A 21,323-nucleotide genomic window follows, 5' to 3' on the forward strand; every position below is an offset into this window, starting at 1 on the left:
CTAAGGTTACTTGTAGGAAATGAACAAAAAAGAAAAAAAAAAAAAGAATACATCCATAATGGTAAGGACAGGTGTCCTTATTTTCCATATAAAAATCAGTGTTATGATCACTGAGAATGCTGAGCTTCAATGATATGTAAAAAGGCAATCCACACTGCAGGATTTCACTTGGCTATTTTTTCCAATAACCTAAAATTTTGCTGAACAACTTGGAGAAGAAGTCACTTTGATCAGCAAATCATTCTTTATTTCAGTAAAACATACAGTAGTGAAAGCAAGATGCTGAACAACTCTTGATCTCAGAATAATCCAAAATTCTGTAAACAGTTAAAGTGTGAGTCACACTAAACTTAATTCCACTTCTTACATATTTAAGAAGTTAAGTGCAAACATCAGAAGTGCCTTTTAAGTTTGTTTTAAAAAGCTTCAAAATCCTCAATGCAGAAGAGGCATTTCTTTTATCTTGGGCTTCAAAGCCACTGAATTGAGAGTGCAGTATTAGAGGAGAACTAAGGAAGTCATAGTAACTTGTAATGGAAAATGTTCTCTTCAGTAAGTACATGTGAAGAAACTGCCTCTACCTGATCCTTACACCCTTCTCTGTGTACAAAGACAGTTGTTGTAGGTGAGGTAAAATGATTTTACCCTTGTGACACTAGGGAGTACAGCACTACTCCAAGAATTGCTGAATGGTTATGCTTCCTAAATTATTTTAAACATAATGCATTTTATTAGATGCACAAGGTGATTAAAATTTAGATGCCATGACACCTATGAAGACTGACAGTCCTCTATTTGTCAGTCTCACACTAAATGCTCTTGGAGAGGAGGAAGGAGGGGAAAAAAAAGACTGACTTTTTATCCTGATCAAGGACAAGCTGTCAAAACGTCAGAACTGTTGCAAGATGGGAAAATTATTTTCATACCAGTTTTACCTGCAAGTAGGCACACTGATCTATCATCTTCTTTCTTTGACTTCTGGTTCTGGTGGATCGCTGTGTTCCCCTTGTTTTTCTTATCGCTGTAAAGCAGTAAATCCACGTATGTGAAGCTAACAGTGCAGATGTCACCTTGAAGGTTCAAGATGTATTTATGTGTACGAATTTAGTCTGGTTGACTGTGTAGTTGCTGATGTTTCAGAGGAGTCTGTACAAAGAATAGGCTTTGATAGCTTTGGTGTGATTTCATGCATTGGCCACATCTCTACCCAAATGAATGATGGACCATATGTTTTCTGACTGCCCTTGCCTCCTTTGGATCTTCTTTGTCTGTAATTATACCAGACCTGATGAATCATTTCTTTGAATGGTCGTGTAGTCAGAGTGTAGAGAAGAGGATTCAAAGCACTATTTATTGGCAATATAAAAATCACCACCCAAGAAGTTATGGTACCTTAAGGAGGGGGAAAAGAAAAAAAAGAAGCTGTAGTATGTAGTAGTGTTTGTACTCATTAATCAATACAAGCATTTCATGCTGCTGAGGTGCAGCTTCCTTTTAAAAGCTGTGGTCCAGAAGCTTGCGAGGTCATGCACGTCTGGGGCGAGTTCAGGTTACAGTATTGTTGTGACACAGTCACAACACAATCCTCGATATTGCCCTCCTCTATTTCAAGCACTCCCTGCAAATCTGAACAATTTTCACTTTCCCAGTAATTCCATTTGCCTCCCAAGTTTTTATGACTTCTGTAACAAAGATTCCTATTTCCCCCAAGCATACTTTTTGTTCTAGTTGAGCTACATTTATTTGCCCCACATCTGGTTGTATCTTGTTTGCTCCCTATCTCTTCCTGTGATCTACATTCCCCATCCACTTCCCCCAGTTAATCCTAATTACAACTATGTCCCTGATGTCCCATCCTCCACCAAAGCAATATCCTCCAATCCCTTTACCCTCAGAAGTTTGTGCTCATCTGTACCAGTTTTCCATTCTTTCCCATGCAAAGTGCACTGTGTACATCCTTATTTCCTTCTTGCTCTGCTGGTAAGGGTCTCCATGTTTCATAACTTCTTCCTATACATACACCGAGGTTTCCTGTTCTCTCCTGTCTATGCCAGGCTCTATGTGGATTTTCCCAACACCCTATTCTCATTCTTACTCTTTGGGAGATAAGTCAGCTCATTACCCGAGGGCAGACATCGGTTCTATTTTTTCCACAATACTTTCTTTAAAAATTCAAGTCTTTTAGGTGGTTGGATAACTTCATGATAAAGCATTTTTGAAGATTCAGTATAATTGAAATTATTTGTACACAATCAACATAACTTTCAGACATTTAAGTCAAAACTTTCAAAAGATAACTCCAAGGCTTTTAGCCAGAACATCAGACAAAGCTAAAACACTTTCTCACCAATACATCTGTGAGGTGGGTGGGTGGGTGTGTTTATGTGTAGTGCTATGTATCTGTATGTAACTTCACACAGTAGAGTCTGACAGTCTTGCTGCTACCACTGTTCATACTAACATGTTCTTTCCAACAGGGTTTACAAGCCCTACCTAACGAGTCTGTTTTCCTAGTGTGTACTTTTTGCAAAGAAAAGGAAAAAATAAGGTTTAATTTTTTTACTTTTTAAGGTGTGCTATTCACACACAGAAATTTATTCACATCTTAAGATAAAAGCTTTAAGAAGACTTCCTTATATAACTGATGTTTTCAACTATAAGCATTGGTATGCAAAAGGAATGTTTTTTCAGGGAAAAAAATCATCATGAAATCAAGGTAGGAAATTTTATACTGTCTTGAACTATATTCAGGTAGTAGAACTATTAAAAGCCGTAAGATGAGAAAAGCCAACAAGTTTAAACTTGGTTTTCAAATACATTTTGTATATTTTATAGATAGTCAATAGAGACAGACTTTAAAGATTTGAATTTTTGTTGCCCTGGCAGACTTCAGTACAGGTGACTAATCTTTGATGAATATACTAGTTCAATGTAGTAATATAATGGATTATATAGTTTGTTATAGTATATGTGTGCATTATATAAAGAGATACATAGTGCACAGTTCATTATAGCAATATAATTCAATATATTCTTTTTCTTCTAAATTAAGAATAACAGGCTTCAAATAAAGGCAGTTGGAACAACTGCACAAAAGAATGAACTTACCTGGTATTTCTACTTGAAGTAAAGAAAGCAGTTTCAAAATAAAAATGGGTATCCAGCACAGTGCATCAGTAAATACAATGAAGAAAAAACGTTTAGCAAGGGTCATTTCTTTTTTAATATGATTCCGAATTTCAGTAGCCGTAATAGCTGTCTGGTGAACACTGTAGAACATACTTCCATAGGAAAACACAATGATGATAAAAGCTGCCAAATTTACACCTGTTTAAGAAGTTAAAATTAGTTTTATTCTTAGAGAGCATAATGGCAATTCCACATATCACTTATTTGTATATTGGGGAACATCAGGGATAGGTTGTAAAAGGGAATCTTTTCTCTAAACTATTAGTCTATGAGAATTAAGAGGTCAAACAATCTTTCTTCACTTAGAATGCCTATTGCCTATACTCAAGTATAGTAATTATCATCACTTATTAATAAGTTTATTATATTTATTAATATATTTATTATATTAATTACCATCACTTGATCAATGGTTGCCATCAGATCCAAATTAACTAGTTCCCTAGTCTTAACATTTCTCTACTTCCTTGACAATATCTATTTATTCAGGTACTTAATGGATCTAACTTCTTTCTACTTTCTGAGCTCTTTATGGATTTTAAGATATTTAAGTATCTATCTAATGTGAAATACTCAGTCTGGAAAAAGTCTTGAAGTACCCACGGGAGCATCTGAATATGAATTGTGAACATCACTACAAAACTGTCATATTTGTTTGAAAACTAGGCTCATTATAGCTGTAATCATTATAAAGAAGAAATGCAACTTACCTAAAAAAATGACAACAGAATAAATCTGACTTCCTGAACTTTCTGATTGTTCTGAGTGAAGAGGAAAACAGACACCATTGGTGCCATAGTAGTTCCTGAAAAATTCCTTATTGCTCAGTGGAATAAAAGCAACAGCAAACCCAATTATCCAAATAAGAACCAAAATGGAAATTGTCCTGCATTTTCTGGGCTTCAAAAACCTAAAAGGATAAACTATGCAGATGTATTTTTCCAGAGTCAGGTAAGTCAACAGTAAAACTGACACCTCTGTAGACAGAATAGCCAGCGATCCCACCAACTGACAATGAATACTGTCCATCCATAACTGAGCGTGCTTGTTGTATTCTCCACGGTATTTAAGATCAAAAGCTCCAATCACAAATAAATATATTCCCATCAGACAGTCAGCACCTGTGGGCATAGTGCTTAGCATCATTATTCACACATCTGAATTTTCCATTCTCTTTGTGTGTATGTATATTGAAAAACAGACATACCAAGATGTATATGCGAAATTGGAATTACAGGTGGCAGCTAATATGTAGATAGATATAAAATCAGTATTATAGTTAGAATGCTATTGAGAATTATAATTAAGATAGTATAATTAAGTTCTACTCCTCCTTTTTTGTTACTCATTTTTGTTCAAATTTTCATCTGTTGGACTGATTTTCTGTCTTCCATACTTGTTTCCAAATTGATATTCTGAAGCTCAAATAAAATGATCTTGCGGATAGAAAAAGACACACTTTCAGCTACAGAAATATTCTTGCAACCTTTTTTTTTGGATAGGTCTCCTTTTGACATTTGGCTTGCAGATAATTTGCTTTGAGTAGAGCAATGCTGCTGGACTCAAACGTTTAGTTCTGATTTGGCCACCTTTTAATCTTTCTGAAATAATGTGCACAGTCCTTTAACACGACTTGAAAGTACTCAGCAAACCCACACAAGACCGAACCTGCTTCTCATTAGATTAGCAGTGAAAGGCAGAATGCAAAGGCAAGCTCCTGTGCACATCTGGAATAATGCCACAGGGATCTCTCTGATGTTCTTCAGGCTCCTTTTGAGCGTTACAGTGATTGTTACTGTTGTAGACCCTTTAGGATCCCACATGTTCAGACATGTGTTTGACCCCCCCCCCCAAATTATGACGTTGGCTTAAAACTCATTGGCTTAAGAAACATTAAATTTGGAGATCTGGTTAATTCTAAGCATTAATGATGCATTTACTTCTCACTTTCAAGTCACCTTCTGCAACTAGGAGGACAACAAGTGTTGCTTGCGTTTTAGATACATTGAAATATCATGATTTCTCCTCTCTTTCCTCTAGGCTGTTTTGTACAGGCTTTCTAAGACAAGGCTTAACGCTGAGCGTTTCTGTAATATTAGCCCTAGGGAGAAAAGAGGAGCTGTCAACACAGACCTGAAGATTTCTCTGATATTTTGGCTAGAATTCTTCTATGGTGTTCTTCTGTGTTGCTTCCAGTGGTTAAAAAAGCCAACAGAGTTTCACAATCATGGGCATGCTGTATTTAGAAATGCCACATTCTTATTTTATACACAGTTGACAGGAAGTTCTGCCTGAATATGAGGGGGAATTTCTTCACTGTGAGAGTGACAGAACACTGGAACAGGTTGCCCAGAGAGGTTGTGAAGTCTCCTTCTCCGGAGATATTCAAAACCTGCCTGGATGCAACCCTGTCTAACATGCTCCAGGTGACCCTGCTTGAGCAGGGAGGTTGGACTCGATGATCTCCAAAGGCCCCTTCCAACCTCATCCATTCAGTGATTCTGTGGTACCTTTGAAAATGCAACCAAACCAACTTTGTGCAATATGTAAGTTTAGACAGATGCCCTTGTATCAAAACTAAATACAGGGAACTTGAGTTTATAACAACTGTACTCCCAGGTAGTTTGTCTGTAAGAATGTCTTGCTTTTTGGACTAAAATAAGAAACATAAGCCTCAATATTGGAGAGCTAGGAGTGACTGATTTTCTGTATTTGCACAAGCAACTCTTTGCTCATGCAGAAAAAGAATGAGAATAACTATCTTGAACACAAATAATATTTACACTCACAAATTACTATTTACTCATAATTACATAGTAAAATCTAGGTTTATGGTCCTTTGAAAAATTTAGAATTTTATCTCTTTTTTACTGGAGAAAGTGGGAATTTAACACACTGTCTATAGCAGTAAAATCAGATGTGAAAGCTTTGGAGTTTATCAACAGGTTGTTGTTTTTGACCCAAGGCATTATCTAACAAGACTTCATGGTGTGCAAGACACAGTATTCTGTATTGTCATTCACTATGAGCAAACTGAAGTAATATTCTTCTACATGGAATACTCACAGCAGAGGGACATTATTGAGATGGCGTGGAGCTTATTCTCCGATCTGATGTAAGGCCTCATACAGATAACAAAAATATTTCCAAAGCAAGTGATGGCAGACACAACCCAGACAAACACTCTCTGTATAATGCTAGCTAAAAGATTCTCAAGGGATGAAATCCCATCAGTATTAGGCTTACAGCTGCGTACGTGAGGGGCATATCCACAGTACTGGAATTTCTTAAAATATCTAGTTGTGAGAAAAAAAATAAGAGAGATTTTCAGTTTGGTTACCAAAATAGTAAAGATGTCTAATAAATATTTAGAACAAAAAGTCCATATTCTGAAAGAAGAAAAACTAATTAAAAATTGTCAAGTTGGACAATTGATTATATGCCAAGTTTCATACACTTTTGCTTTTAATTATTCAATATTTTGTAAACTGTAAAATTCAAAGAAAGCAAACTGGAATAATCTACTTACATATGGGAAAGGTTTCTAAGGGGTCTGAACATTCTTCTCTGAATGTTTCCAATTTCAATACCCTCTAAGCTGCTGTAAACAATATACTCTCAATAAAAAGGCAATACAAACTCAGTAGCAAAACAACAAGCTTATTGAGTGTATAATTGTGCTCCTATGATTATATGAAGCTAGAGATGAACTTCAATTGCATCTAATCTGCCATCCCTTTGAAACTTAAATGGAAATCTACATAAAAGCTAAAATGAAATAAAATGAATTGCAGTTAGTTCTAATAAACTCACTGTTCTTCCAAAAGCAAAAAGGAGGCTCTTTTAGTGTTCTCAGCAGTACAATTTACAATTATTATGTTGCCCTTCCAAAGTATTGATCTACTCATGTTCTTTCATCATCTCTGGGAAAATAGTAACTTGTTCCAATAGCAATATTTTACATTTCTCCTCTTTATTTTATCCCAGAGAGTGCTTACCAGACAAACAAGCCGCTGCAGGAATTCACTTTTTATTGTGTTAGGAGCAGCAGGAAACTGGTACGCACAATACTGTGTGCAAGGGCTTCCTTGCAACACAGATGGGTTTTCTCATTTTAAATTTTGTTTAATATAAGAAAAATTGCAGTATTATTTCCCCTGCAGTGTCAGATCAGTGAAGTGTAATTGTACAAGTTGTTCTAATTGAACTTCAGTTTTCTGGTGAATGGTATAAATTAGAGGAATATGGAATGTAAATATACAAATTTGGGTTGGTGGGCAGTCTTGCGAGGAGAAAAATATAAGGCCTAAACATGGAAACTTGTTTTTGTCTAAGCTTTGGAGTAAACCTGGGGGCACGCTGTCCCCAGCTACTCCTGTTATTTCAAAGTAGGAAACAAGCAACCTGTGTTCTATAAGCAGAGTGCTGAAGATAAATAGATCTGTAGGAAACAAAGTCTTTATCAAGGTTTATTGACTTTGTTATCTTGCATATTTGGAAGCTCCTGCTCATTCAAGTGCATGGATTCTTTGGTGTTAAGTAACGACTAAAGTATATGTTGCATCCTGACTTTCAGGGAAGTACTAATTAACTGTTTTTACCTGTGCTCAACTGCTTATTTGAATGAGGCTTGTAGAGATTTGATATTTTCAAATCTTTAGTGATTTGCCAAATTTACTTGCATTTGGGCACTGGATTCCAAATCACTGTACGAGAATTGGACTGACAAAGGCATCTGCACAATTGCTTCTAGCTACAACTCAGGGTTGAAATAATAATCTCCTATCACTCTCCTATCCCAGGACACATTTCTTTTTGGTTCTCCATACCCATTTTCCAATGATTACTAACAAGAGCCAATGCTGTGCTCTGCTGAGCTGGTTAGTGGAGAGACATGCGGAGGCCTATCGCGACAGGTTTAATCTACCACAGGATGATTTGAGCTTTGCAAGTCTGTCACCGCGCTGTCACATACTTTCAGCACTGTGGTTGCAAAATTTATGTCAGAGTTGCTGTGTTAGTGCACCTGCTAAAAGCTCCCTTTGCGCTCTTCAAAAATATTTGAGGAAGACCCACCCTCTGAAAGGACAGCTGGATTTTACTCAATTTATATTATTCTTTTCACAGCTTAAGCAATAAACTTTGTAAGAATTTAAATATGTCCTAATCGAACTTGTGCATATACCAAATTCCTTTCAAATTACTGCCCCTACATATTCTACTTGTATCTCTCCCTGTGCTATTAGCCCCAGTTGGGCCTTATAGGACCCTTACGTTCTAAGTACAAGTTGTGTGAAGTTGAAAATGGGTTTTGAATTTGGCTGCTGTAATAACTTATTTAGGAGCTGTATGGCTATCTGGCACCAATCACATGAATTTGCTTTAATCTCACTCTGTAATAATGGAATATGCTATGTTATTTGTAAAGCTGGTTTTATGATCCCTTTGTGTTGGAATAATTTCCCTTACAAAGCTGGTATTTTCAGGAAGGAAAATTTAAATATTGTTAGTAGTTATTCAGGTTCAAATTGTTGAGCAACATCAATAAATGCAAAATATTTCAAATGTGATTTCTTATAAAAAATTCTAATTAATTTCCTTCTAGAAGGACATTTGCATAATCACAAAGAAAATATAGCTAAGATTCTTGTACATAAAAAAATTGATACTTACAGAGATTTGAGTTTAATTAGAAAATCAAACTGGTCCATTTGTATTTTCTTGATTGGATTATAAGAAAGGTTCCTGTAAATACAACATAAACATAAGTATTTTTGTACATGTTCATTACAGCTTGTTCTAAAGATAAAGTCAAACTATATAATCCATTTGCATTTTCAGTCCTGCAATAAGGACTCATGGTACTGGCATACCATTTTTTGGCTTACTAAACCGGTGGAAAAACTAGCCTATGCTTTAGAATTTTGACTATAGGAATACTTTCTTATTAAACTTTTTGGACTTGTTTTTTATTCAAAAGAACCTAACTGAACTACATGTATTTTTAAAAATTACAGGTTTATTTTTCATGATTGTTTCTGTGTCTTCAAAAAGAGACAGAGGGAATGGAATGTAACAACAGAGTCAGTTGCTGTCACTCAGCACAAACACATTTCTAGATATATTGCCTTTTTTTCTGTGTAACTTTTCCTTATATGCTGACAGGATTTTGCAATTGTACCTGACACAAATGGTAATGAGGCGCTTTGCTCAGGAAGTTATTCTCTAGTGAAACAACTGCTTAGGGCACCAGCAAAGTAGGGATACGTTCTCAAAAACTACATGGCGTACATACGAATAGTATGTTCATGAGGGAGCTTTGTTGCTGCCCATTTCCTCCCACCTTGCTTAAAATCAAAACGCAGAACCCAGGCAGGATTAAGGGCGCACGTCTGTGCTCTGAAAGGTCTTTAAATTTTGCCATTCATGTCTCTCCCAGATTACGTAAGCAAGACTGGGACTCCTTCCACTTCCTCTCAGTTCCTGTCCCCACAGAAATGCGTATTTGGGGCTGGACTCTCCACGCCGAGTTTTTCTTCTTTTTCCCATCATGAACTTTTCTCATTGGTATCTGTTTTGGCTACGTCTAGAAACAACTCAAACTCTCTGGATTCTGCAGAGAACCCCCTGTCCTGATACGGCATGTAGGTTCCCTGTCCAACACGTGGGTATCTAATAACGGTGTTCTCAACAGGCAGGATGAAGCCGTGGGGTAGCTAATTAGAAATGCTGAGGACTGTGCTCTCTCTCTGATGCTTAGATGCTGTTGTCTCCATTACCAGGAGCTGCTCTTTCTCTGTCCCATATTCACAGCTGCAGGCCTTTCTTGGTCTTACTGTTTACACTTTTTCTTTAAAGCAATCAAAGAAGGATTTGTTCCACTTCTGTCCTTCTGAAGTTAAAAGCCAAGGAAAATGCAGTAACCAGCCTCTTTTCTAGTAGTAGCATTTGAGAGACGCTTAACAGGAAAAAAGAGTTTCATTCCTCTTACAAGAAAGAACTAGTTGCTAACAAGGCACCTCCACGATGCTCTTACATATTTATGGTAGTTCTACTTTTAGAGCCAAATCCTGATACTACATTAAAAATCTCTATCAAAATTACTGGATTATCCTGATAAAACCAGCATAGCTCATTTTTTATATACTAATAAGATCTAGAAAAGGGAGAACTTGCTGTCTTTTTGGATATGACAATGTACATCATTTACAAAATTATTCAAGACAAAATGTTATATAAAACTGTTATTTCCAGTAAGTATTTTTTAGGCAGAGCTTAAATGAGCCATATGAACAAAGATGCTCTTTTCCTTCCCAGCATTCATGACTGAAAACATCATATTGAATGAATAACATGCAATTATATAAAATAATAATAATGAACCCCCCTTACAGTTGTGAAAGCTCCTTTAGATCCTTAAATACATATGGAGGAAGTGATTCAATCCTGTTGCCAGCCAGGTCTCTGTGGAAACAGCCATAGGTGGGATATAGTAAGTTTTTAGTAGATTCAATAATTATACAAAAAAGTTTTATAATTTCATGAGATACAGTTTCATTCTATTTACCAAGTAGAATATTATGTTGCTATATAGGTTATCGGAAAGTTGGACTATAAAAGAATGCTGTTAAAACACAAGATGGAAAACATGATCCATTAGACTCCTCTTTGGTTAGTTCAGATAGGTCATTGGACAGAGGAGTAAAGGTCTCAATCTGACTGCAACTGGCAGACTTGTTTCAAAGATATTGAAGGCACACACAACCAAGAGTGTGATACATCATTAATATGACTTTATTCAGGCAGCATAACAATCTTACGAGCAAAAGAGCAATATTGTTGATACTCAGAGTATGTATTTTTTTGACGATTTCTTCTTTGTTAAATATTTGGAATAAAACAGAGGATGGATGTTATCTGTACATTATATTTTAAGAAACAGAACTCACAGTAAATGCATAAAATGCACAGTTTTAATGTAAATTATAAAACTTGTTCACTTTTATAAATAAGAGAAGAAATCAACTCACAATTCATCTAACATCTGGAGAGAAGAAAAGCTGTTTTCATTTAAGGAGATGATTTTATTTCGTCTCATCACCCTGAAAGGAAAAGACAAGCTTATACTGCTGTTTCTTGAAATCTATTAGTTTTCTGGGGTAACTTTGCATAAACTTTTAAAATTCACTCTTATCTGCATCTTCAGATATCTGCCTCATTAATTCAGTTAACAAGCTAATCAGTTAAAAGCTCACAATTTTAGTATTTGATAAAGAACTTCTGTTGCCTATGCATGCATGTGTTTGTGAAAATACTGTATGTTCATTCAGTTGTACTGGTATCTACTGACAACTGAAACTGTACAGAAATGTCAAAAGAATCTTGATTTTTTTTATATGCCTACAGGGCAGTACAATAATAGTAACTAATGGTTGTTTGAGAATTCAAGGTATTTTTTAGGAATGAAAATAATTCTTTGCTAAAGTCTGAACATTCAAATCCCAATCTTTCTGGTAAGTTTCCTTAGCCAGGTCTTAATTTGAGTGTTTTTCACTCATCTAAGCCTTCTCTCTACACGTAGGATGCAGGTATGAATTTCCTGTGAGGAGGAGAAAGATTAAGTGGGATGGAAGACTTGTGATCTAACAGCATACTGGACACAGGCACATGGTTGTGCAACCTTTCCTTCGCTCCTATTTCACCTGGCACTGGGCTTGGTCCTCTAATGTGCAACCTGAATTTTATAATCAAAGAGAAAGCCAGGAATATGAGTTCTGCAGAAGAGGTAAGGACTGCAAGTGACAGCCATTGTGGAGCCTACTAAGCTACCAAAAGGTCAAAGGGATTTTCTGAATAACTACAACACCATGAAGGAAACTTAGGGGAAATTTCTTCAATTGATGAGCTAGCCAGCCAAGCTTCTTAAATAAGTGAGATACATATTTTGTATGTTTAAATACGTTTGCTTCTTTCTATTAAAAGATTTTTGTCTTCTTTTCCAAGTAAGAAATTGGAAAAAAATACCTAAATCTTTGTATCAGTCAAAATCACTTCAGTGAAGTTTAATTGCATTTACTGGCACTGAAAATTGCTATAAATTTAAACAGTGGTTATTCTATATCATGTTCAATTAAAACTGAGCATTTAAAATCAAGATCTAAATATCTGAGCAAATTAAAATCAAGATCTAATACCATGCAGTATTTAGAAAATTTTTATATTAGCTTTTACGGATAACTTGACTGTTGTTCAGCACAAATATGTCTAATTCGGGTTGTCCAGCATGTGCTATTACTTACAGTACAGTTAGAGTGTTGCAGGAGATAAAAGTGACGTTTCTTAAATAATGGATATGGTTGCCTTCAAGATCCCTGGGATATATTAAAAAAAAAATCATTGAAAAAAAATTAGCTTCAATCAGACAATTATTCTAAGATAGTTACAAAAACAGAAAAAAATCTCACTAGAACTTCATGATTTCACAAAAGAGAATCATAATCAGACATCTAACTTTTCTACACACTTAGCTGATGACTTCAGGTCATCAAGCCTACCGTGAACCAGTAGGTATTCTGTAACATCGTTCCAGTGCTCTATTAGAAGAACTGCTATGGAAATGCCATTCAAGGACAACATAATCATGTTTTTCTAGTGAAATAAAGGTAGACTTACAGCCAGTTTAGTCTCGGCATGTATTGGCACAGAGGTTTATTGGGCAAACGAGCAAGAGAATTATTCATCATCACTCTGGAGAAAAGAAAAACAGCATAGCTGGCTATATTTGCAGAAAATTACATTATAGAAAAGATTGTCTTTTCTGTTTGTACTGTTGAACAAAAGCCAGTCAAAGCCTGAATCATTTTTCACAGTTTTAGAGGCAGCGTTCCCTTTTTAAACTTCCATATATTCCCTGTGACATTCTGTGGAATACTATTTTAACTTATTACTGACTAGGTGAATATAGTTCAGATCTGTTAAATAAACAGATAGTTATTTAAATAAACCACAGCAAGCCGACACAAATGCTTTGACCATTCTTTCCTAACACGTGACCTCCGTTAGCCACAGCGGAGCGGGGCGATGGAGGGAGGCGGGCAAAGGGGGCTCGGGCGCCGGCGGCAGCTTACGGGCAGGGCCCGGCCGCAGGAGGCCGCCGTCCCCGCCGTCCGTATCCATTCCCCCTGCCCCTCGGCGCCCACCGCCGCAGCTGCCATTTCCTCGACCGGCGGGAGCCACGGTGCTTTTTCTCTCCTTTTCCACCTGCCTCCATGTAACTTTTCAGCTCCTGTATGTCGGTTGCTGTCAAAAACCTCCTGCCCTAGCAGGGCGCGCCTGGCGGTAAGAAACCCAGCCGGCTAGCTGTCTTCACAGTGCCATAATTCAGGCCTGTTCCAGTTCCCCTCGGATCTCCCGGGGAGCAAGCTCAGCGTTTGCCGGGGACATTGATCGTAAATCCATTTCCGCAGGTGGAGAATCCCCTGCTTGGTCCCTAGTGCGGCTTGCGTAAGAGCAGTTCTGTTCCCACCGATTCTAGCGGTTCATAACCACCTCCAGGCAACCTGTCTACGTAACAAGCCCCGAGAAGATGGGCTCCACAGGCTGGCTAGGCTTCTGGAAAACACGCTCCACTACTCCACTAGAGCAGCAAGCAGCACAGTGTGGTGAGCCTACACGGTCATCGCAAACATACTTCCTAATTTGTCTACTCTTTCTGTTCTTTTAAGTGACTCTCTCGGTTCTTATTCCATACTTACAGAAGAATAAGTGATCTGAGTCCGTAAAATGTTAGCGGAGAGATCCGATTGATCCTATTATTTTCAATTATCCTACAAATTAGAGCAAAGCGTATCTCAGATTGACAAAGGACTAGGGTCTTAAATAGAACAGATGATTAAAAAATAGCCTACTTAGAAGCAGCTTTCTTCAAATGCCCATTACTAAAAAAGAAAAAAAAATTAAGACTTACTATTTAAAAGCCCTACTTAAAAAAAATAAAAAAAAAAAAAGCACCACTCCACAGATGGTCAGAGTATTGATCAAATTAATTCACTTTCCCAGTTCAAATAGTTTTTGAAATATTTTTAGCTTACAGGAAGTAATTAATTTCAATTAAAGAAAACCATTTTCATGTCAGTTTTTAAAATACATCAAGCACTGTGTGCAGGGAAAGACCTCTCCAAAACTTCAATTTCTAGTGTTTAGTACAGTCTGAGTTATTTAGTAGCAGCTGAGTTATTTCATGTATTATTCTGTAATAAACAGTTATTCCTAATAATATTTGCTATTGTAAAATAAGTTATAGTCATCTGAATCATTAAGACCCAAGGACTAATTTCTGCTTTCACTAAAGTCAATTGCATTTTCTCTGCAGGGAGCACAACAGGAGTTCCTTAGTTATTTTCTAGTACAAAATAACACTATGCACAAAAATAAAAGCAATGTTTCTTTGTATTGCTCTAATTATTCCTCGAGAAAATAAACATACAAATAAGAAAACAACATACAGCCATTCTAGCTTATGGAGATCTTCAAAAACACCAGCCTTCAAACTGGTTATCTTGTTGTGACTCAGATACCTGAAAATGAATAGAAGGCTTGGTTATGTGAAGGCAGATATGTGAAAAGGAATTTTAAGGTTTTTCCTTTATAATTTATCATAGTGCCAATAATTTTTTCATGATTATGGAAAGTTTTCTTTGAAAAGAACCCACTAAGTATAATAGAAAAATTCATATGTGTTTCCAGTCTGCATCTGTCTGTCTCTCAGAAAGCCAGTGTCTATGAGAGCAGAAAATGTGCAGACCTGTCTTTCATAGAAATGCCAAAGCAAGGTACACAAATCTGCGTATTTTTGTCCTATCTAAAAACAAAACAAAACAAAACAAAAAACCCACCCCACCCCCACAATCCCACAACAGCCTAACCACTATCACTGTGTTATATTTGAGACCTGTTCCAGTCTCCTTCTGTGGAGTGAATAATTCCAGAAATTGTGTTGGGATCAAATTCAGTGTTTGCTAAAGACATTAGTCATAAATTTAAATACCAGAACCAAGTTAAAAAGAAATTGAGAGTGGTACTATAAATAGTCTGGGAAGGTAGCAGCAGGTGTAATAACAGATAATCATCCACATGCATGTGAAGGAAAAATAAGATGCATAATAACATTTTAAAATGTTTCCTTTAAAACCACTGCAAAAAAAAAAAAAGAGTTGCACTTAACAATGCAGCTTATCTACATCATCTCTTTCTCTGGCCAACTTCCTCCAAAGTTAGAAACAGATTACATAAAGTTGCTGCAAAACAAAAATAATATATTTCTTTACTGGCACTGCTTGCCTTGGTTTGCTTCTCTAAACCAAAATAGAACGTTAAAGAGTTTTGTCCATCTCAGACTTTCTTGCTTTACTCCTTTTTCATTCTTACTGATTCGATGCAAGACACCTACCATACTCTCTTCTTCTGAAATGCAGCAGATTTGTGGAATAGGAGTAAAATACGGTCTTTGTAGTTTCAAATACTCTTCTGCCACATGAACGTGCATGGACAGATATTGCACAAACAGATCTTAATCTATGTTTTCTCAGTCAAACTATTGTGCTAAAGGTTTGGACCATTTTGCATTTTCCTAATACTAAAACAAATACGAAAGAGACAGCTAGAACAACTTTCAAAACTGTTCCTGTTGCTCTTTACTTCAATATTCTTAAAGCAATACTCACAGTTTTGTCAAATTGTATAAACCTCTGAAAGCATGTTCAGATACAGCTCTAATTTTATTATTCTGAAGATACCTAAGAAGATAAGCAGCAGCAACAATTAATTTTGCAAGTACGCAAAGTCAAAGCAAGCATGAATAACCAATTAAAACCTATTGAATTCATGTGTGATACTTGAAAATAAGCTGTCAAACGTGTTACATCTTAAATTCCACAATAATCACCTCACCACCTCACAGCAATAGTTTCAAAAGACTTCAAAGGCGCACTAAGAGAAATAAAAACAAATGGCAAAATTACAAACTTCATTCAAACATATATATGGTTTGCCCAAGATGAAAAAAGAAGTGCTTTTATGCCGTTTTATTCTCTTTTAGGTCCTCACCCTGAAGTCTCGTCTGTGTGACCTGATCTTTATACTTGGCTACAACCCTGCTGCAATCAGCAAAATTTTGTACAGTAAAGATCAAATTTACACTAGTTGTTAAAATACCATCATCAAATTTTCAAAAGGCCACATTTTAAAATAATATAATGAAATGTGAAATGAAACTTGCTGATTTTCTGTAAACTAAAGAATACTAAACTTTTTTCCTTCTATTTTTTTTTTATCTAACTTGATGGACAAATAAGTTCCAACATATTATCAACTACCGAGGCTAAATCTTTTTAAAATGTTAATATAAAACATTATGGCTTTACTCTCTGAGCGTTCTTTAAAATATCAGTTTAAATTAAAAAAAATAATCTTTTCAATCACAGTAAATAAAAGGATTCCTGGTGAAACCAGTGCAAAATCTGACTTGTACAAAATGGGACTGTGTCAAATGTTGCTCAAGAGCTTTTTGAAAACATACAGTTACAAATCAGAAATACGTGAAATTACTTAATATTATAAAGAAATGTTTTATACAGATAGCTGTGGAGGTCTTTCTTATAATAAAAAGTTCCTTTGGCGACTTTAAGGTAATTTGGTCCTTTGTGAACGCAAGATGGTGCTGCAGCACAGCACAGTTTGCAGCAAAGTCTGATAAGTTTTCCAGGAGCGTAACTGCCTTAAACTGGTGACATAAGAGCCTGTTCTACACTTTTGCCTTTAGCTTCTTAACTGCACCAATTCTGCATAAATCCAGCTCACTAAAGGCTGTGCGTTTTTGAACACCACGCATGTCACACATCATACGGCATACACAGTACTACACTGCCGTAATTAACTAATGACTTGTGGCTCTACTGAAGTGATTCCAAGCATAATTAGGAATAACCCTAAGTGCCAGGTAACTATGCTTCCCTACAAAAACGGGCAGCTTTCAATCTTTCGTTTAGCAGAGTAAATGGACTCAGTTACTTTCATTTCATGTAACTTATTACTACTCTTTATAAATATAACTTTCTTAAGGTATGATGGAAGTTTGTAATTTTTCTGGTATAAAGTAAGCAAGATAATAAAATTTAATACACAGAACGCATGATGTTGCAAGAAGAGAGATATTAAATCAAGCTGTTTGAAGAAAACAGTTCACACAATTAGAAGATGTAATTAAGGGAAAGATAAAACAGAATTTTGAAAATAAACTGAAGTTTTGTCCCTTGTATGTTAAGCTCAGCATATGCATGTGTGTGAGAGACAGAGAAAGATTATATTTAAGGGACTCAATAGAGATTTTATATTAAAAGACTCCCTTACAGATTTTGAAGATCTTGGTACTTCCTGAAAATATCAGCAGAAAGTTTCCTTAGCAGATTCCACTGTAGAGACCTGCAGGAACAAATACATACAGTGAAACTACTCTGTCAGTATACTGAGGGTGAGTTTATCCAGTTTGCTGTAAATCTAATGACTTCAGTTAGTTAAATCTCTTCGCACAGTAAATAATTTGGTAGAAATTTCTGTAATAAATTGCGTATTTCCAGAAAGGTTAATTTACATATTTAGGAGTGTCTGCGTATGGTTTATTAACCAAAGGTGAGAGTAGCTATGTTGTTTGTTGTCAAATTCTCTCTCTGCAATATGTTAAACAAAATCAAAGTTGACTTCACTGATCAGTGAAAATAAAGGGATTATGCCTGACATGAATTTGGATTAATGGATTAGGAGGAGACTGTGAATAGATGCATTTCTTATCTTTCGCTGCATTTTTACAAGCCACTGTTGTCCCCACCTTCTTCTCCACATGCAGGTGGTACCCTCTCAATCCTCCCTAACCTGATGATTAAAAATCACAAACTAACTTTAGTGAAGTGAGACAAAGGGTATCACCTTTCGACCCAGGAAAGAGAACCAAAAAATGTGCTGCATGGCACACCAAAGAATTAAGAAGAGCTTCTAAATCAGTGTGAAAAGATAACAGTTTTCCTGCTTAGAAGGTCGGGGCAGGGGGCGGGAATCACACTCTTCATTTCTGAGGCAAGAGGCTTCCTTCAAACATTCACCATTAATTAGTCAGCCAGGAGGGCAGTAGTTAACTGATATGAGAAAAATAAGGTCTACTATTCCCTGGGAACAGAGCGAGCTGTTCCTATGACATTTGCATCCTTGAGTGCATAGCGAATGGAAGATAACACCGGATGAAGATTTCTCAGCACCTTCCCGGGAGGCGTTCGGAGGACCCCGTCCCTTGCGCTGTGAGCACCGCGCCGCAGTGATGCCGGCGCTGCGGGCTGCGAGACGCAGCTGCAGCCAGGAGACAGCATGGCCTCACCTCCCTCCGCTTACCCCCTCGCCACCTCCTCCTCCAGGAAAAAGGAAGGTGCGGTTTGATTATGGAACATGGTTAGAGCATAGCAACAAACTAGAGCTGAGAATGCTTTTGCAGCTCTACTGACTGTCATTTTGCAGTCACTGGGCTCGGTGGAGGCAGCACATGTCTTGTCCTCTGCTGCTGCACGGCTGCCTACGATTGCAACAGCCTGGACTCAGCAAGCCAGTGCTCTCTCCACTTCTACTTCCCTGGGTTCCTACAGCATTGCCGCTTTTATTATTCAATAAGAGCAGTTTCCCCCCCTGCTAAACAGCAAAAGAAAAATGAAACTGAATTCACCACCTCTGCCCATATTTGTATTTATTTAAGCAGTAAGCCCAGTATTTATTATCAAGGACTATTCTTCAATCTCCTCAGAACAATTGACAAGATACTAGTTAAAGCTAAAAGTTAAAAAGATTTGAGTATAAACTAAAACACAGACTTATTTCAAAGTTCAAATACACACAGAGCTTATTTCCCAGTGCATGCGTCCCTCCGCCTCCATCTCCACTGGGCACCAGCTCAACTGTCCTGACGAGAACAAAACTCATTTAGGACATAGTTGAATTAGAACAGAATCTAGCTCAAAGTCACCTGAACAGATCATTGCTTTTTCTTAGGGTAGGACTGAGCTATTATTCTTGAAGTCTGTGTTGACTCTGCACCAAAAGCCAGTTTTAATACATATACATTCATACATTTTGATGTTGTGAAGCAGAACAGAACCTAACGTCAGCCCAACAAGAACCTTAGTCACACGTGACCACAAACTTGAACTGAGTGGAAAAATCTGTACCCTTGCTTTACAGGAAAAATTCTCAAGTAAGGACATTTGATACTACCTGCTATTCATGACAAAGAAAAGTCTTTCAAAATGGTAGGCATAAACTAAGAGCAATATCAGCCATTCCCCAATCTGTTCAAAAACTTTAGTTATATCTCTCTATTTGTATGATGACCCAGCTCAGATTAAGTATTTCTAAATAACGTTCTATTCAGAGACACTAAATGAGAACTGAAAAGATTTGCTCAGATAGGTTACTCTACAAAATTAAAGTTTATTAACTTTACTGGCAGGAATATAGTATAGGAATATCGGTAGGATCATAGAATAACAAAAAGGTTCTGAGCATTATGTCTTAAAAGGAAACACTTCTCTAAGATTTTTTTTTTTAATTTTATAAAACTGTAGCTAGTCCAGGCCATTATTATAAACAGAGAGAGACAACAGGCTTTCACAAACACCAGCTCAGCCAACTGGTCATAATTAAAAGGCTGTAGCTGCAAAATGGATGGAGAACTGATATTCACCCCTGAACAGACCACGCAACCACTTTTCTGCTCTACTTACATCATGGTTATATTTGAAGAGACAGAAGGGACAGCACGTAATTTGGCACCATCGCAGACAATCTCGAGCCCTCGGCACATGCATTCTGCTGGCACAGAATCAGCCACTGCATGGAGACGAGAGCGCGGTTGTGGCAAAAGGTAGGATGGTGGGTACGATGAGATGAGGAGAAAAGAAATGTGGTGTAAAAGAATAGTTATCACAAACACATCTAGACTGTGTTAAAACAGAATTTAGTTTAAGTCTTGCATTGTTTTTACGTAATTGATTTAGACTTAGGGAGAGCCCAACAAAAAATACAAAGGATAATAATAAAAAAAAATCTATTACTTCCTGACCTCTATAAAACAGCTTTTGCAATAGCGCTTTAGACTTGATACTGGAATCTGGTTTGGTGGGTTTTTTTTCAGATTTTTGTGACTGTCCTTTTGATTATTCAGTCCTCTTACATCTACGAGGGTGAGCACAGTTCTGTCAGGTGCAACCAGGGTAACAACCGGTTGGGAATTCTTCTTTGCTTTCTCTTCCCTCCACTTTACGCTTTAACTTAGTACTTAGAGCGGACAGAGTCAGAGAATCTGTACACATGTCCACAGAAGTGGAGGGATTTTGTTTTGTTTTGTTTTTTTGTTTTTTTTTTAAGAGAATCATTTGATGTGTGAAGAAGTGAATTTGAAGGGAGGTTATTTTCATTTCATTCTGAAAGATGAATATTTCATGGTCTCTTATATTAGTATACTCAGATAAACATTTATATTGCCCTACTAATTGACATATATCTTTGGTATTTCCTTTACAGAAAATGAGTCACACTTAGCAGAACTCAAATGAGTTTCAGTGCCTTTATTAGTCTGAGACAGTCATTCTCTTTTACTACAAATGAAACTGCACTATATTTCTATTTCAGATAAGTATATTTGGTGTATGTTTCCTTCTGGGAATCATCTGTAATAATCACACAAATAATTCCTGTAAATACTCACAGCACTCAGGTGTCTTGGTCTGAAACGCGTACGAAGATTTCATTTTATTGTACCTGTCTTTTGCATAATGTTTATCAAATTGTAGAGACCATCCATTATTGTCTCCTAACAACAACAACAACAACAAAAAATCAAATAGAAGACATATTTGAAAAATATTGCTTCAAAATATTTTCTAAAGGTATAATACAAAATAGGACCTTCACTAATCTTCATTGTATGGTCCTTTGCCTGCAGTAACACGATTTTTCAAGAACTTTTCACAGAATATTAAATGCTCGTGCCTTTACATGGATGCCTAATCACCAATAGGTACTGAGATTGCAAACTACATAAT

General features: G+C 36.7%; 1 protein-coding gene across 2 annotated transcripts; it reads right to left on the bottom strand.

Annotated features, from left to right (window-relative positions):
- Positions 1-742: 742 nt before the first annotated feature.
- RXFP1 (relaxin family peptide receptor 1) lies at positions 743-21,044 on the bottom strand. 2 transcript variants are annotated; one of them, XM_062574723.1, is made up of 16 exons: positions 20,987-21,044; positions 20,004-20,109; positions 17,596-17,667; positions 15,912-15,983; positions 14,694-14,765; positions 13,944-14,015; positions 12,862-12,936; positions 12,489-12,560; positions 11,220-11,291; positions 10,582-10,653; positions 8,863-8,934; positions 6,719-6,790; positions 6,256-6,485; positions 3,900-4,310; positions 3,109-3,327; positions 743-1,392 (listed from the first exon to the last, which is right to left on the bottom strand). In XM_062574723.1, the coding sequence occupies exons 1-16, from the start codon at positions 21,027-21,029 to the stop codon at positions 1,091-1,093; spliced, it is 2,034 nt and encodes a 677-aa protein (XP_062430707.1). In that variant the 5' UTR covers positions 21,030-21,044; the 3' UTR covers positions 743-1,090. The 2 variants fall into 2 exon arrangements, with proteins under 2 accessions (XP_062430707.1, XP_062430708.1); XM_062574724.1 differs by lacking the exons at positions 8,863-8,934; positions 10,582-10,653.
- Between the last annotated feature and the right edge of the window lie 279 nt (positions 21,045-21,323).

Source organism: Rhea pennata, chromosome 4 (assembly GCF_028389875.1).
Source record: "Rhea pennata isolate bPtePen1 chromosome 4, bPtePen1.pri, whole genome shotgun sequence".
In the NCBI taxonomy this organism is placed as follows: Eukaryota; Metazoa; Chordata; class Aves; order Rheiformes; family Rheidae; genus Rhea; species Rhea pennata.